Source organism: Scylla paramamosain, chromosome 20 (genome assembly GCF_035594125.1).
Source record: "Scylla paramamosain isolate STU-SP2022 chromosome 20, ASM3559412v1, whole genome shotgun sequence".
Taxonomy (NCBI): Eukaryota; Metazoa; Arthropoda; class Malacostraca; order Decapoda; family Portunidae; genus Scylla; species Scylla paramamosain.
The window spans coordinates 4,279,227-4,298,197 of NC_087170.1; the positions used below are offsets into that span (position 1 = coordinate 4,279,227).

Below are 18,971 nucleotides of genomic sequence, written 5' to 3' on the forward strand. Positions count from 1 at the left end.
ATGCAAAATTTAAGGCTAGCCAAATGACATTTCGTGAAGCGCAGATTTCGTGATAATTTTTATTTTCCAAATCATTGTGTTCCTTATGGAACAAGACCATTATATATACGTATATAAGTAACGTCCGCGATGCGATGGAGGGGATAAGGTATGACTCTAGCCAAGGCAGGGCGTGTGGCTGTGCTTGTAGCGACGGCTGCGGCTTCCCTTCTCCCTCACAGCTACATCCCCCCTGGCGGCCGAGCTCAGCTTCAAATATTGGAGGAAGTGTTGCAAGGTCCCATCAGGGGTCGCCCTATAGTGTTGTACCTTGACCCAGCCACAGCCCTGCAGGTGATGGCTCTGTCCGTCCTGCGGCGAGCGCCTTGTACTTTAGTCAGTCTTGAGACAAGCGGTGCAGAGTGGAGTCTGAGGCAGCCGATAGCCAGCGTGCGAGCAGCCTCCGTGGTGCACGTGGCAGTCTTCAGTCGCGACCCGCGGCCTTTCTTCCGCGCAGTGGTCGCCTCTGACTCTCGCTGGAATCCTAAGTATCTTTTGCTCTTCAGTCTTTCTCGTGAAAATTTTGTGGGTATTCTTGAGGTAGAAGAATTTGGCAGACCGCAGACAATAGTTTTGTTCCAGAGGGTACACTCGGAGAGCGACAAATTAGTTACAGGAAAAATGGAGATGTTGACATTCTTTCCATTTTCTTTGGGACGACAAGTCAAATCTCTTGGCGTCTGGACGTCGATATCAGATAGTATATTTGTTGACCGATTTCCAAGTTTTGAGGGATATATGTTTTTGTTAGGCACCTGGTTTGATGACTTCCCTTACCTACACCAAGCCAAGGAGAAGGAAGAAGGGGTCGGGGATGGGGTGGAGGTTGAAGCTTTATCCGCCCTCGCCTCAGTCTTGAACTTCACCTTCCACCTAACCACGGAACCGCCTGATGACAAGTGGGGCGCCCTCGAAAATGGCTCCTGGACGGGCATGCTTGGGATGGTGCACCGGAAAGAGAAAAACTTTACCGTGAATTACTTTGGGTACACCTACGAGAGAATTGAAGCCTTTGACGCAACTGTGTCTTATTGGATGGAAGGCTTCGGCATGGCGCTGCTCAAACCCCCGCCGATGGCCAAGTGGCGCAGTGTATACTATCCATTTCCTCCTAAACTGTGGGCAGCAACCGCCGCCTCTCTCGTCATTGCCATAGTCGTGGTGTACCTTCAGGTTAGTTTTATGACAAAAGGATCACGCTATCAGTATCTACTCAGATATTTCATTACTATATGATGTGCTCTTTTCATTAACAGGCATTATAATTTCAGTGGGACCTTTCTTTGTAGTGGGCCTTTTTTTTTGGTAGGCTTTATTACTGGGTTTTTTCTTCGGTGAGATTTTTTTATTGGCTTTTTTTCTTAGTGGGATTTTTTTGGAATACATTTTTTTCTAGTGATTATATATATATATATATATATATATATATATATATATATATATATATATATATATATATATATATATATATATATATATATATATATATATATATATATATATATATATATATATATATATATATATATATATATATATATATATATATATATATATATACTTATTTATTTATTTATTTACTTATTTATTTATTTATCTTATTTTATTTTATTTTTTTTCTGTAGGAGGGATACCGCCCAAGAGAAACAAAAATCCAGTATAAAAAAAAAATAAACAAATAATAAAACACCGAGATGCAAGTCCCGTACAGGGTCCGAGGCGGTAATAAAAAAATGAAGGATAAGTGTCTTGAAACCTCCCTCTGGAAGGAATTAAAGTCATAGGAAGGTGGAAATAGAGAAGCAGGCAGAGAGTTCCAGAGTTTACCACAGAAAGGGATGAATTATTGAGAATACTAGTTAACTCTTGCATTAGAGAGGTGGACAGAATAGGGGTGAGAGGAAGAACAAAGTCTTGCGAAGCAAGGCCACGGGAGGAGGGGGGTATGCAGTTAGCAAGATCAGAAAAGCAGCTAGCATGAAAATAGCGGTAGTAGATACCTAGAGATGCAACACTGTGGCGATGAGAGAGAAGCTGAAGACAGTCAGTTAGAGGAGAGAAGCTGATGAGACGAAAAGTTTTTCAATCCACCTTGTCTAAAAGAGCGGTATGAGTAGAACAGACATGTGAAGCATACTCCGTACATGGACGGATAAGACCCTTGTACAGAGTTAGGAGCTGAAGGAATGGGGAGTGAGAAAAACTAGCAGAGATGTCTCAGAACGTATAACTTCATAGAAGCTCTTTTAGGTAGAGATGAGATGTGAAATTTCCAGTTTAGATTACAAGAAAAGGACGGACAGAGGATGTTCAATGTAGAAGAGGGGGACAGTTCAATGTCATTTAATAAAAGAGGATAGTTGTCTGGAAGGGTGTGTCGAGTTGATAGATGGAGGAATTGAGTTTTAACGCATTGAATAATACCAAGTTTGCTCTGCCTTGATCAGAAATTTTAGAGGGATCACAAGTCAGGCGTTTTGTGGCTTTCCTGCATAAAATGCTTATTATCTGAAGGATTGGGCGTCTATGAAAAGACGTGAAAAAGTGCAGGGTGGTATCATCAGCGTAGGAGTGGATAGGACAAGTTTGGTTTAGAAGTTCATTGATGAATAATAGGAAGAGAGTGAGAGACAGGACAGAACCCTGAAAATCACCACTGTTAATAGATTTAGGAGAAGAACAGTGACCGTCTACCACAGCAGCAATAGAACGGTCAGAAAGGAAACTTCAGATGAAGTTACAGAGAGGACAGAAGCCGTAGGAGAGTAGTTTGGAAATCAAAGCTATGTTTTTTTTTTTTTTTTTTTATGTAAGAAGAACACTGGCCAAGGGCAACAAAAATCTAATAAAAAAAAATGCCCACTAAAATGCCAGTCCCATAAAAGGGTCAAAGCAGTGGTCAAAAATTGATGGATAAGTGTCTTGAAAGATGTGCCAGATTCTATCAAAAGCTTTTGATATGTCTAAGGCAACAGCAAAAGCTTCACCAAAATCTCTAAAAGAGGATCACCAAGACTCAGTAAAGAAAGCCAGAAGATCACCAGTAGAGCAACCTTGATAGAATCCATACTGACGATCAGATAGGTTGTGAAGCGGTAGATGATTAAGAATCTTCCTGTTGAGGATAGATTCAAAACTTTAGATAAGCAAGAAATTACAGCAATAGAACGGTAGTTTGAGATATTAGAACGGTCACCCTTTTTAGGAACAGGCAGAATGTAGGCAAACTTCTAGCAAGAAGGAAAGATAGATGTTGACAGATAGAGTTGATAGAGTTTGACTAGGCAACGTGCAAGCACGGAGGCGCAGTTTCGGATAACAATAGGAGGGACCCCATCAGGTCCATAAACCTGATGAGGGTTTGGGCCAGCAAGGGCATGGAAAACATAATTGCAAAGAATTTTAATAGGTAGCATGAAGTAATTAGAGGGTGGAGGAGAGGGAGAAACAAGCCCTGAATCGTCTAAGGTAGAGTTTTTAACAAAGGTCTGAGCAAAGAGTTCAGCTTTAGAGATAGATGTGATAATAGTGGTGCCATCTGGTTGAAATGAAGGAGGGAAAGAAGAAAAAATTGGGAATGTTTTTGGCTAGATGCCAGAAGTCAAGAGGTGTGTTAGATCATTCTATTAATGAAGGAGTTTTTGGCTAGTTGGAGAACAGACTTGGCATGGTTCCGGGCAGAAATATAAAGTGCATGAGATTCTGGTGATGGAAGGCTTAAGTACCTTTTGTGGGCCATCTCTCTATCGTGTATAGCACGATGTCACGATCGCTTACTTACTTACGATCGTACGATACCGGTTATCTTTCCAAGAAAGTGGGCGTTACACTGATCCCGGAAAGTTTAAAGGTCTGGATTTTTAAAGGCTTCGAGTGCCTACCCGACGTATCCGAAATCGCCAGAATTATCTCTCACTCTACCTTTACCTTGACTCAGAACACCTGGAATTACCTCTAATACCAGATCAATGTTGGGGGAGTAGGAAACACGATTATTCTATGTTACAAGCATATATATTAATACTAATAATAATTCACAAACAACATGAGGTAGTACATGTTACTACATGACGTTCTCGTCACTTCCCACAACACCAGAACCCGTTTACACCTCCACCAGTCACAGAAATATTTCCCCTCAACCGCAGGAATTTACCCAGACGCCATTATCGCGTCCCCAGACAATAATTCCCGTATTTCACCTCCTCAAGCCTCACAGGAGATTACCATAATCACCAAAGATTACCCATAACACCATATCATCATCCCCAAAATCACCAATACACCACAACACCAGCTTCCAAGGTCAACACCACAACCTCTCACAAAATGGCTGCCAGTTTGACCCATGACCCCTTCCAACAGCGTCACCGGCACAACTCAACAACCGAATTTCAGCGGACAAGAGCTCTTGGTACCACAAAAGACTCACTAATCTGATACCGCTACACCACTAATACCTCCACAAACTCACTCCATCACCAATCCACACCAAGATCCTTCCCTGAGAGACGCCTTCCCTCCACCTTTCCTCACGACCTAAGGCGCTCTACCTTCCCTTCCTTGGAATGTGTTGTTGCCCACTCAAGCTCCCCTCGTTTTCAACGTATTTCCACCTCAATTGTACTTTCTCCCTTATACATACAAATATATATAGAACTTAAATTATGAAGAGAATAATATTACATGACATAAAATGGGTAAATAAGCCTTACACTACTTATAACAATAATAAGGATAATGCCCGAATGGCAGGTAACCGGAACACGGGGACACTAAGAAAACGTGATCCCATTCAAGGTAAACTCGGCCAATAACATGACAACGAGAACAGGCTATGTTAAACCAAGGTTTGAAAGGTATAGGTCGAGAAAAAGAGTGAGGAATGTACGCCTCCATGCCAGACACTATCACCTCTGTTATGCGCTCGGCACACGAAGGCGGGTCTCTGACACGGAAGCAGTAGTCATTCAAAGGATAATCTGGAAAATACCTCATTAGGTCCCTTCAACTAGCAGAGGTAAAACGCCAGAGGTACCCTGAAGAAGGATTGGAGCGATAGGACAGGATACAGTTATGAGATTGTGATCGGAGGATCACAGGATCAGAAGGATTAGAGGTCAGGAAAAGGTCAAGAATGTTGGGCGTATCTCCAAGACGGTCAGGAATGCGAGTAGGGTGTTGCACCTATTGCTCTAGGTCATGAAGGATAGCAAAGTTGTAGGCTAGTTCACCAGGATGGTCAGTGAAGGGAGAGGAAAGCCAAACCTGGTGGTGAACATTGAAATCTCCAAGAATGGAGATCTCTGCAAAAAGGAAGAGGGTCAGAATGTGCTCCACTTTGGAAGTTAAGTAGTCAAAGAATTTCTTATAGTCAGAGGAGTTAGGAGAGAGGTATACAGCACAGATAAATTTAGTATGAGAGTGACTCTGTAGTCGTAGCCAGATGGTGGAAAACTCGGAAGATTCAAGAGCGTGGGCACGAGAGCAGGTTAAGTCATTGCACACATAAACGCAGCATCTAGCTTTGGATCGAAAGTGAGGATAGAGAAAATAGGAGGGCACAGAAAAGAGGCTACTGTCAGTTGCCTCAGACACCTGAGTTTCAGTGAGGAAAAGAATATGAGGTTTAGAAGAGGAGAGATGGTGTTCTACAGATTGAAAATTAGATCTTAGACCGCGAATGTTGCAGAAGTTAATGAAGAAAAAGTTGAGGGGGGTGTCAAGACACTTAGGGTCGTTGACAGAAAGGCAGTCCGACCTGTATATATATATATATATATATATATATATATATATATATATATATATATATATATATATATATATATATATATATATATATATATATATATATATATATATATATATATATATACATAGTGCTTAATAGGGATAATAGTCCATTAACGTTATTGGGCAAAAGAATCTTGGACAATAAGGTTAATAATCAGGTTAGATTAATGTCACTGAGCAAGCCATTAATGTTATGTTAACTTTCATATTGAGCCCAATATATATATATATATATATATATATATATATATATATATATATATATATATATATATATATATATATATATATATATATATATATATATATATATATATATATATATATATATATATATATATTGTTACTACCAGACCAAGCCCTTCTTACATCTTCCACTAATTCAGATCAGCAATCCCCCACCCATGCAGCCCATTATGAATTACATGAATTCAGGCATTTCACCAGTTGCAAACAGCTATAGCCTCATTCACATCCTCACTATAATACTGAATGAGGTCATCAAATCTGCTACAGTCACAAACCCAATCCTTCTTACAGCTGGCACTCTCTCTGTTCAGCTTCCCTTGACTACTTTCTGTAATCTAGTGCAGGACCCCTATAATGAAAGATAAGAGTCCCAGTAACTTGTCATGGGCACACACAGGAAATGCCTCTAAGTCGCCACCCTGTATAGCGCAAAACTTCTCACACTTGCTGAGAAAGGATTTGCAAGAAAATGTCCATGAGAAAGACAAAACACAAATATGACACAACTAAGCTAAACCATAACCCATAACCTCATTAAGATATTAGAACACCCTGCTTCGAGTTTAATCAATCTTCGATTTCCCAGAAGACAGACTCTGTCCCCCTGAGAGTTAAGAGTCTGGAGCAACGGAAGAAGTTAAACACGGAGCATGTACGAAAAAATATCCTCTGACCACAGAAAGAGACAGTAACGCACAACAGGGTCCTGTCACGTTTAAACAACGAAGACACACCGAAGCTTCACAAGACACTAAATTCGACAAAGGGAGGGATGGTGTCCGCTCCTACGATAGACGCCAACACAAACATCATCACGAGCAAGGCCCCCCTAAGGCAAACACACTTTCCTTAAACACTGAGAGCGGCGCAAACGATGCCACTGTAGGGGTCAATGTGTGAGGTGTATAATTAGTATCCCACTCACACTCACACACCTAGCTCTCCGAGTACCTCTCTTTCTTAAGGGCCTCATACTCGCTCAGGCAGCCTGTCCGGTCGCCTGCGCAAACCAGGGCTGTTCAAGCAAAGTGAGCGTGTATGGACGTTGAAGCAGCCTGTGGAGGTCTGCAGGTCGCCGGAGAGGCAGCCTCACGAACCTGTGCCTGACAAGTTGGCTCCATCAGGCCAGCGCCTGGTCAGGCCTATTTGAGCATGTATTGGCAGATGAGACGGCATTGAGGCCACATCTCTCAGAAAAGTACTCGGCAGCATACTGTGAATATGTCTGCCGCACACAAGACTTCTAGTTTTTGACGTGTGATATAGAAAGATTTTTTTATTATATATATATATATATATATATATATATATATATATATATATATATATATATATATATATATATATATATATATATATATATATATATATATATATATATATAAAGTGGCACACAAAACTGGAGTTATGATGACACAGCAGAATATTTAGCTGCAGATTTTAAAGGATAATAAGTTTGAAATATCATTTAATTTAAATTAGCCAGTATGAGGCAAAATGTCAGCCTTCCATGCATCAAACATGGAAAGAAGTTACTTTTTTTAATTTTTTTATTATTATGGAAATAAATTTACCCTTTCTCATCTTGGTCATCTGTAATAATTTGGTCACTGCAACAGCTGCAGTTGCAAGTTGGTCTAACTCTCCTGCATCCATGGGAGAGCCCATGATCTTCACTCCGAGGTATCTCACAAGAACTGAGTGTTGCCTTGAGGCAGGAAGGAATAGTGTGTGAGTGACACAGGCCAGCCTCTCCGCCCGGCTGTTCAGACTGCCGGAGCGGCCGATTGAGCGTGTATGGGGCTCTTTACAAATATAAGGCCACGCCACGCCGGATGGACAAAGAGACGCGCCAGGTGGGTTGGTTATATGGCAGAGTAGGGGAGGGAAAGAAGATTGGAGAGCCGATTGGCTAGGCCGCAGTGTTCTTTAAACTTTTTTCATCACAACACAGTTTGATTTTATATACTTCCTTCACAACCCAGTACGTCTATTCTATTGTACCTTTTTACCTCCGATATGGAAACGAGTTCACACACACACACACACATATAAACACACACACACACACACACACACACACACACACACACACACACACACACACACACACACACACACACACACACACACATTCCTACTTTTGAATTTTTGTTCATATATCTGTTTACGATGTGGTGATCCATTGAACAAGAGCTTGCAACCGAGTATTGGGTCCCGACCAGTACTCTGAAGAACCTTAGGCTAGGGGACACATCCATCCCCCCTCCCCCTCCCTTCTCTCTCTCTCTCTCTCTCTCTCTCTCTCTCTCTCTCTCTCTCTCTCTCTCTCTCTCTCTCTCTCTCTCTCTCTCTCTATTTGCTCGCCACTAAGCTGCTCTGCATAACAATATATATATATATATATATATATATATATATATATATATATATATATATATATATATATATATATATATATATATATATATATATATATATATATATATATATATATATATTTCAGTTTATTTTAGCTGTTTTTAGGTTTGATGATGAACCGTGTAGATTACGAAACGTCGCATATATATATATATATATATATATATATATATATATATATATATATATATATATATATATATATATATATATATATATATATATATATATATATATATATATATATATATATATATATATATATTTCAGTTTAATTTAGCTGTTTTTAGGTCTGATGATGAACCGTGTAGATTACGAAACGTCGCATTAAGACATTAAGAACGTATATTCTATCTCTTGAATTTACTTTCATTACAGCAATAATAATAATAATAATAATAATAATAATAATAATAATAATAATAATAATGGTAAAGGAAATGAAACGGTCGTTGGATCATCGGCGACCTAAGGAACAGATGCGTAGTGAATGGAGAATGGATTTAGCTGAAGCAAAAAATATTGGTGGTCATGTGCAGGAGAACGGGAAAGCACGAGGAGTAATTGTAAAAGACGTATGGAAGAAAGCGCAAGGAAAGAGACTAGATTGGTGTAGACACGTCATGATAAAAGATGACTTCGTTGGTGGAATCAGGATGAATATGGAGGTGTAAAAGAGATAGCAAGGAAAATCAAGAGAAAGATTTTTTTTCTTTCTTGAACAGGGTGGAATGGAAAGCATTTAGTCTAATCAACTCCTCTTTAGCAGACTGTTTTAAGCCTCTTTCTCTTTGCTGCTATCTTCTGTCGCTACTTTCACGTTAATAGCTCTTCTGATCTTCCCGTGCACACGTGTTTGCTGGTGCAGGTGTGTTTCCTCTTCCCTGGTTGGCGATAAGGACTGCCCAGAGTTTTCACTTCAGGTCCTCTCTCTGCTGTTGTCTCGCTTACCTGCAGATAACTGTCACCCGCTTACATGCGTTGGGCTATGCTATGGTGAGGAGGACGACGCTTGTACCTCGCTCAGACTGTGTGTTTGGCCTCAGCGACTGCTCGGCATCGATATCAAACTGCACTGGGTCACCAGGCCTGCTGTGGACGTGGTACTGCTGGAGAGCAAGGAACTTGGTGGTGAGGGCACGAGTCTTTTCCTCTGCATTGTCCATCAACACGACACCCAAGTCCGTGTGGTCGATGGCGTATCTCAGGAATGCCCAATCAGCCAGCTCCCACAGCCAGATATTGCACGGGGCGACGGTCTCCCTCGCTGTGTCCAGTTTGATGAGTGCCAGCAAGGTGTAGTGGTCGGAGGTGCCTACTGGTCCCAGTAGTAGGCAGAGGATGCTGGAATACCGGAGATTCACAAAATCCAATGACCCTTCCCTCTCATGTGTAGGAAAGGACACGTGGTTCACCAGAGCCTGCACCGTCAGGACCAGGACCAGAGCCTGCACCACCAGGAGCATCTTGCTCCAGGTGGAAGTTCAGATCCCCTAGAATCATGAAGTGAGAACACTTCTGCCGATGTAGCAATGTCCAATTCCTTCGTCAGGAAATCCAGCGCTGAACGTCCTTGCCTGGGAGGAGTCCTGTGTTGTCATTTAGCACCACCCTAAAAAATAGTATCTCCATTCCTTAGAGGAACATGACTTCAAGTTCATGATTTTGGAGGCCGTGTTTAAAGCAGGCAGCGACGCCTCTCCCCACTCTATGCCATATAATCCGGGATGCTGCCAAACGTCGGTTCCACCTCACCACTGAGCCACGTTTCCGTGACGGAAACAATGTTCGCGTGGTGTCGGAAGAAAAAGTTGTGAATGAGGCTACCAAGGTTGGTAAGATCCCTCACGTTGAGCAACACGACAGTCAGGTGGCGGTTGAGGTTGATGGTCTTGCATCCCCCGGCGCTGGTTTGGTGTTGGGCAGCCTGAAAGTGCAGCCAAGCATGAGGATTTCGATCCTTTCCCATCCTTTCCCCTCCTGAGTATCATCTGCCGAAGATCAGCAGTGCGGCTGTAGCACACTTCTTTCTGCTGTTGCCTTGGACACATCAAAAGCTTTTGATAGAGTTTGGCACAAAGCTTTGATTTCCAAACTACCCTCCTACGGTTTCTATCCTTCTCTCTGTAACTTCATCTCAAGTTTCCTTTCTGACCGTTCTATTGCTGCTGTGGTAGACGGTCTCTGTTCTTCTCCTAAATCTATTAACAGTGGTGTTCTCAGGGTTCTGTTCTGTCACCCACTCTCTTCTTATTATTCATTAATGATCTTCTAAACCAAACTTCTTGTCCTATCCACTCCTATGCTGATGATACCAGCCTGCACTTTTCCACGTCTTTTCATAGATGTCCAACCCTTCAGGAGGTAAACATTTCACGCAGGGAAGCCACAGAACGCTTGACTGATCTTTCTAAAATTTCTGATTGGGGTAGAGCAAACTTGGTATTGTTCAATGCCTCAAAAACTCAATTCCTCCATCTATCAACTCGACACAACCTTCCAGACAACTATCTCCTCGTCTTCAATGACAATCAACTGTCCCCCTCTTCTACACTGAACATCCTCGGTCTGTCCTTTACTTATAATCTGGCAGAGCAAACTTGGTATTGTTCAATGCCTCAAAAACTCAATTCCTCCATCTATCAACTCGACACAACCTTCCAGACAACTATCTCCACGTCTTCAATGACACTCAACTGTCCCCCTCTTCTACACTGAACATCCTCGGTCTGTCCTTTACTTATAATCTGAACTGGAAACTTCACATCTCCTCTAGCTAAAACAGCTTCTATGAAGTTAGGTGTTCTGAGACGTCTCCGCCAGTTTTTCTTACCCCTCCAGCTGCCAACTCTGTACAAGGGCCTTATCCGTCCATGTATGGAGCATGCTTCACATGTCTGGGGGGGTTCCACTCATACTGCTCTTCTAGACAGAATGGAATCAAAAGCTCCTCTCTAACTGACTGTCTTCAGCCTCTCTCTCACCGCCGCAATGTTGCATATCTAGCTGTCTTCTACCGTTATTTTCATGCTAACTGCTCTTCTGATCTTGCTAAATGCATGCCTCCCCTCCTCCCGCGGCCTCGCTGCACAAGACTTTCTTCTTTCTCTCACCCCTATTCTGTCCACCTGTTTATCGCCTGACGCCTTCTTCATGCCTAAAGTTGTAGAAAAGAGGAAGCGTGTTGTGCTTACACTTAAGCAGCTGATCAGATCAGCTGCTGATTAAGATCAGCTGATCTTTGTTATAGTAAGATGCGTGAGTGTAAGGTGGTGATTGTGGACATAATTTCACTTTTATTCAAGTATCCGGCAATATTCAAGTATCCAGCATGTCGGCGGTCCCGTTGATGCCAGATAAGAGGGATTTTACTATATGATATTCTCAACCCGTATGACTTAAGTAAAGCAGTAGATATATCTTTATTTTCAAAATGTCTTCGACAAAGTCCTCTGCAAACGTCTACCGACTAAGCTAAAATTTCATAGTATCCAAGGCTACGTGCTGAGATGGATAGAAAACTGGCTTAACAATCCGGCATCCAAGTGTACTGACGTAGGCAGCGGGGGTGCCACAGGCTTCAGTTTTAGGACCTATTCTCTTCCCTGTTTATATAAGCGACATAGATAAGGGTTTTGCCGGTATAATATCGAAGTTTTCTCATGACATCAAAATAGCGAATGCCGTAGTCTCTAACACACAAGTAAAAGAAGTGCAGAGCAATCTAGACAAGTTGTTGGAGCGGGGGCGAACCTTGCAAATGAGTTTTAATGGGAAGATGCTTCATATTGGGTGTTGAAATGTGAAAACAAAGTATACTATGAATGGTAACCAACTTAAAAGTCTAGATAGTGAAAATGATTTAGGAGTAACAATATTGGACATCCTAAAACCTAGCCAACAATATTCAGAAGTCGTAAAAAAAAATCGAAGAAAATAACTGGCTTAATAGGCAAACTATTAACATAATTCTAAAGATACGTTCCTCACTCCTTGGTACATTTCCTTTTGGAATATTGCTTTCATGTATGGTGCCCCTATTACCGGAAAGAAAGATAAAATTATGAAGAGTTCAGCTTTGAATAATAATAATTATACCAAGCCTATGAAACAAATCGTACAAAAAACGACTTAATTAAAGAATTAAATTTATTCTATAGAGCAGATGAGAATGAGACAGATATTACGATAGCTAAGGAGATATTGAAACATGAGATAGATAAGCTAAAAAAGTTCAAGACACCAGGACCAGATGAAATATATCCCAGAGTGTTTAAGGAATGCAAAGAGGTTATTAGTGAGCAGTTACTTTCTCTCTTTAGGAAATCACCTGAGTCAGGCGAAGTACCAGTAATGTGGAGGCAGGCCAATGTAGTACCTATCTTTAAGAAAGGAGATGAAACTTTAACGTCTAATTATAGACCTGTCAGCTTAACTTCTGTTGTAGGTAAAATAATAAGTCAATAATAGCGAAGAATACTGGGGAGCATTTAGACAAACATAACTTAATAAATCAGTCACAGCATGGTTTCACGAAGAGGAAGTCTTGTCAGACGAACTTATTAAGTTTTTACAGTAAAGTGCACGAGGCAGTAATGCTGATAGTTATGACATCTTTTATATGAACTTTAATAAACCGTTTGACAAGGTACTCCATCAGAGGCTCCTGAGAAAGGTTAGGGTACACGGGATAGGTGGAAAGGTGTCTGGTTGGATAAGGTCATGGCTAAGCGACAGGCGACGAAGTTGTACTGGAATAAACGGCTCTAAATCTGAGTGGGGTCATGTAATTAGTGGGGTGCCACAGGGATCAGTATTAGGCCCATTGTTGTTTATAATATGTATCAATGACTTGGATGGTGGAATTAGTAGTGATGTTAGTAAATTTGCGGATGACACAAAGATAAGTAGATTAATTAGGTTACAATCGGATGCCATCGCCTAGCAGGCAGATTTAGATAGGATGAACGAATGGACGGACATATGGAAAATACAGTTTAATATCAACAAATGCAAAGTACTTAACGTAGATAGAGGAAACCCACATAGTAGGTACACAATATACAACGAAACTCTGGTAGGTTCAGGATACGAAAAAAATTTAGAGTTATAGTTAGCTCTGAACTCCGTTTAAGAAAGCAATGCATAGAGGACAGAAACAGAGCAAATATGGTATTAGGATTAATTTTTAGGAGTGTTAAAAGTAGAAGACCCGAAGTAATATTAAAGTTATATTTGGCGCTGGTCAGACCTCATCTAGACTACGCTGTGGAGTTCTGGTCCCCCACATTACAGGAAGGATATATAAGAACATAAGAAATAAGAGAAGCTGCAAGAAGCGACCAGGTTTAAAGGTGGGAATCCCTATATGAAATATACCTATATATTTTCACCTATCACCTCCATAAACTCGTCTAATCTTTTCTTAAAGCTCCCTAATGTCTTAGCACTAACAACATGATTACCGACTCCGTTCCACTCGTCTACCACTCTATTTGGGAACCAATTTCTTCTTATCTCTTTCTTAAACCTAAATTTTTCAAGCTTGAACCCCTTATTTCTTGTTCTATCCAGGTTGGTGATCCTGAGAATTTTGCTTATATCCCCCTTGTTATAACCCTTATATCACTTAAAGACTTCTATCAGGTCCCCTCTTAACGTACGTCTCTCTAAAGAATGTAAAGTTAACAGCTTCAATCTCGACTCGTAAGCAATACTCCTCATTCCCTTTATCCTTTTAGTCATTCTCCTTTGTACTGATTCTAATAGACTTATATCTTTCCTGTAATGTGGGGACCAGAACTGCACAGTGTAGTCTAGATGAGGTCTGACCAGCGCCAAATATAACTTTAATATTACTTCGGGCCTTCTTCTTTTAAAACTCCTAAAAATAAATCCTAATTCCCTGTTTGCGCCGTTTTTTTTGGCCTCAATGCATTGTTTTCCAAGACGGATTAAATATTTTTTCTGACATATCTAACCAAGTTTCTGTTAAGGCAATGATATCAAAGTTCTCTACACACGCTATTCCTCTAAGCAAGTCTATTTTATTCTAAATACTTCTACAGTATGTGTAGTAAACACTTAAGCTATTTCTCATCTTCTCTGAGCTAGTTACCTTTCTAGACTTAACTAATTTGTCCTTCGTTTTGACCTCACAAGCCCTTCTTCCCTCCTGACAAATGAAAAAAGGGCTGGAGTGCAATTACCTCCCGCTCGAGTGTTCCGGCCAAAACCCGAACACCCTGGCGTGATAAATGCACTCCATCCCTGGCGTACAAGGTGTCCCTACCATAGAAGAAGACCCAGTTGTTGATGAACGTTCATCATTACTCTTACAATGATTCGCGAGCCTGCGATTCGCTGTAATAGCCCTGAACAGCCACTCAGCACCAACTCTTCTCCTCGGCAAGACACCACACACCACAGGTATCCCTAACCCTATCCAAATCCTGTTGAAACCTCCCGAACAGTTCCCCACTCCTGACCTTACCAAGGACATTCTCTCCCGCGCTGAGAAAAACAATGGGCTTGGTCCCATCATTTTGTAAGCACGTGTCTAGCCTAAAAGCTACTTTCCCTATCCCAACTCCCGGCAAACACACCCTCGACCTACGCTTCCTATCTCTGGTACAAAACACACTATATAAGTGCCTAACCTGACTATCACCAAGCCCAAGCACTCTACCTTGGGGCAGGGTAACTGCGTCTGCCCTCTCCTCCTTGTCTTCTCCCGCCACGTCCACCTCCTCCTCCTTTACTTCCTCCAGCACACTGAAGGGATTCTTCGTCTCCACGCAAGGCACCCTGAGGACCTTCAGCCTCTTTTCTTCCCTACACCTTGCCGACCACTGCTCCTCCGTCGCCTTAATAGGTAAGGTGACGGAGGGGCACGACCCTCCCACAGTTGCTGAGATCCTTTCACAGAACTAAGCCTGCCTCTCTCGAAACTCATCCTGTAACTCCGAGATCCTTCAGTGGAACTCAGCCTCCACCTACGAGACTTTCACAACGAAGACCCCGAGAACAGGAGAACTAACACAATCAGACGACTCAGCAACACAAGGCGCCATGTCTACACTAGACAGCTATATTAGTGTCAGGCAACTTGTCACTAAACAGGTCCGTTCACTAGGAACCCTGACCTGAGAATGAGGAACCATGACCTGAGATATAGGTCTATTAGAATCAGTACAAAAGAGAATGACTAAAAGAATACAGGAGATTAGGAGTATTCCTTACAAGGCGAGATTGAAGCTGTTAAATTTACATTCTTTAGAGAGATGTAGGTTAAGGGGGGACCTGATAGAAGTCTTTAAATGGTATAAGGGTCATGACAAGGGGGGCGTAAGCAAAATTCTTAGGATCAGCAACCAGGACAGAACAAGAAATTACGGGTTCAAGCTTGAAAAATTTAGGTTTAAGAAAGAGATAGGAAGAAATTGGTTCTCAAATAGTGTGGTAGATGCATGAAACGGAGTCAGTAATCAAGCTGTTATTGCTAAGACATTATGGAGCTTCAAGACAAGGTTAGACGGATTTATGGATGGGGATGGTAGGTGGAAATTAGGTATATTTCATACAGGGACTGCTACGTACGTGTAAGCCTGGTGGCTACTCGCAGCTTCCCTTATTTCTTATGCCCTTATGTTCTTATGATTCTCATTAAGTACGTATTATGACATTCTCAAGCACTAGCAGTAATAATGAAGATCGTGAGTGATCTCCATTGAAGGGTCACGCCGACCGACCATCCCTGATAACCTCCTGGAATTTTTATGGAAGTTACTTATGTCTTGACTCTAGACTCTTAATGCTCTTTTTCCTGCTCTGGTCATCTTTTTCTGTTAACACTGAAGGCACTGCAAAAAGATAATTTGCATGGAGACACAGAAAAAAAGAAAAGGGATTATTTTTTCTTTCTATGCTGCAGAACTATTTTAAGTGAATGTAGCACGAAAAAAAAAAAAAATGCCTAGAAATTTTCCACGTCAACCAGTTAACATTAATGGATTAACAGCTATTTATTAAGAGTGGAGCCTTGTCAAACTGTATCGTTCCTCTTTCTAGAACCTCACAGAAATTGAGTTTGTGGAATGCAGCAGCCCCTCTTCCTGGCTAAACGCGCTGCGCCCTCTAGTTAACCATGCACTGCCTCACCTGCCCAAAGCACAAGGAAAGCGAATATTCGTGGTGTCTTGGTGGCTGGGATGCTTCATCCTCACCACGGCCTACACAGCGAACCTCATTGCTTTCATCACCATCCCTGCCTATCCCGAGCGCCTGCAGACAGTAGAGCAGCTAGCCCAGAGCCCCTACAGGTAAGTACATGTTTGTTATTAGCATATATATATATATATATATATATATATATATATATATATATATATATATATATATATATATATATATATATATATATATATATATATATATATATATATATATATATATATATATATATATATATATATATATATATATATATATATATATATATATATATATATATATATATATATATATATATATATATATATATATATATATATATATATATATATATATATATATATATATACACAGTGGTGATACCACCCTGCACTTTTCCATGTCTTTTCATAGACGTCCAACCCTTCAGGAAGTAAACATTTCACACAGGGAAGCCACAGAACGCCTGACTTCTGATCTTTCTAAAATTTCTGATTGGGGCAGAGCAAACTTGGTATTGTTCAATGCCTCAAAAAAATCAATTCCTTCATCTATCAGCTCGACACAACCCTCCAGAAAATTATCCCCTCTTCTTCAATGACACTCACTGTCCCCCTCTTCTACACTGAACATCCTCGGTTTGTCCTTTACTTATAATCTGAATTGGAAACTTCACATCTCATCTCTAGCTAAAACAGCTTCTATAAAGTTAGGCGTTCTGAGACGTCTCCGCCGGTTTTTCTCATCCCACTTAGCTGCTGACTCTGTACAAGGGCCTTATTCGTCCATGTATGGAGTATGCTTCATATGTCTGGGGAGTTCCACTCATACCGCTCTTCTAGACAGGGTGGAATCAAAAGCTATTCGTCTCATCAACTCCTCTCCTCTAACTGACTGTGTTCAGCTTCTCTCTCATTGCCGCAGTGTTGTATCTCTAGCTGTCTTCTACCGCTATTTTCATGCTAATTGCTCTTCTGATCTTGCTAACTGCATCCCTCCCCTCCTCCCGCGGCCTCGCTGCACTATACTTTCTTCTTTCTCTCAACCCTATTCTGTCCACCTCTCTAATGCAAGAGTTAACCAGTATTCTCAATCATATAGCATGTCAGCAACGGGTTCATTCATAATTGCTGTGATAACCGTTCCACTGTAGAAAGGACTCTCAACTTCAACCAGTGGAAACTGTTTCTGAGTTCCATCAATCACGGTCACAGTCTCTCTTGTGAAATTTTCTGGTGCCACAGACTTCTCTTTGACACAGCACCCATGGGGTGCGTTTGAGAGCGCGACTCGGGACGCCTGGAACGTTACGTGTCGTATCAAACGACAGCCCGGACCGCCCGAGTTGCCAACTTGAAACGTCTCGGGCCAGCAACTGCATGTGTATAGATGCCTGCTGCCACAGTATAACCTAAGCAGCTAGATTGACCCTCATCTTTGAAAAGCCTTCTTCACACATACATTTAGTAGGTAATTTTGGTGCAAGTCTAATTTTCTGTTCATGATCTTAAAAAAAAAAAAAAAAAAAAGTGTGGTCCCATGAAATGACACCACTCCCAATGTTAATATCATACTTAAGAAAAGTATTTCTCAGGCTTTTCAACAGATGTAGGGATTCATAAAAGAAATGTACTGTACCCTCTCCCCACTGACTTCAAAAGAAGGATTTTCTTTAGTCATGCTAAGGTTATGAAACAAGGACCGATGCACGCCTTCTTGGTCACATACTGTGAACACGTCCTGAATTAGCTACTGAGGTGTCCTTACCTGACATTTCCACAGAGTGACAATTTGCTTTCTCAGCTCCTGACAGTGTTTTGCAGAAGTTTTACTCTTGGAGTTCCTGAAAATATTGACAATGAGCGACATGATATGGATGAATATGAAAGGGCAGTCAGATATAGAGTAACGGAATGAGTGAAGAGAAGTACATTGCGGTGGTTTGGACACGATGAGAGAATGAAGCATGAACGGCATACGAAGATGTATAGTAGAAAAGTGGAGGGCCATGACAAGAGAAAAAGAACGCTTTGAGATGGAAGGATAGTTACGGAGTACTTGTGTGAGAAAGGTGTCAGCAGAGCAAGGGGACTTTAGCTGAGTAGTAGGGAGTGCATGGATAGGGAGAGATGGAGTCTCTTATGCCGTGGCTACACTTTGGGGAACACTGCTAGAGAAAGCAAGGAGTCAGTGAGAAAGAGATAGGTTAAATAGACTCTGACTAGAATTTGTGGTGAGGAGAGAGATGTCACCCC

General features: G+C 41.3%; 1 protein-coding gene across 1 annotated transcript in view; it reads left to right on the plus strand.

Annotated features, from left to right (window-relative positions):
- Nucleotides 1-18,971, plus strand: part of LOC135110736 (probable glutamate receptor) — a 58,376-nt gene that overhangs the window by 121 nt on the left and 39,284 nt on the right. Inside the window, exons 1-2 of the mRNA XM_064023358.1 lie at nt 1-1,212; nt 16,576-16,826. The exon at nt 1-1,212 is cut by the window's left edge and continues 121 nt beyond it. Coding sequence (XP_063879428.1) covers nt 151-1,212; nt 16,576-16,826 — 1,313 coding nt within the window. The 5' untranslated portion in view covers nt 1-150. The remainder of the gene's footprint in view (nt 1,213-16,575; nt 16,827-18,971) is intronic.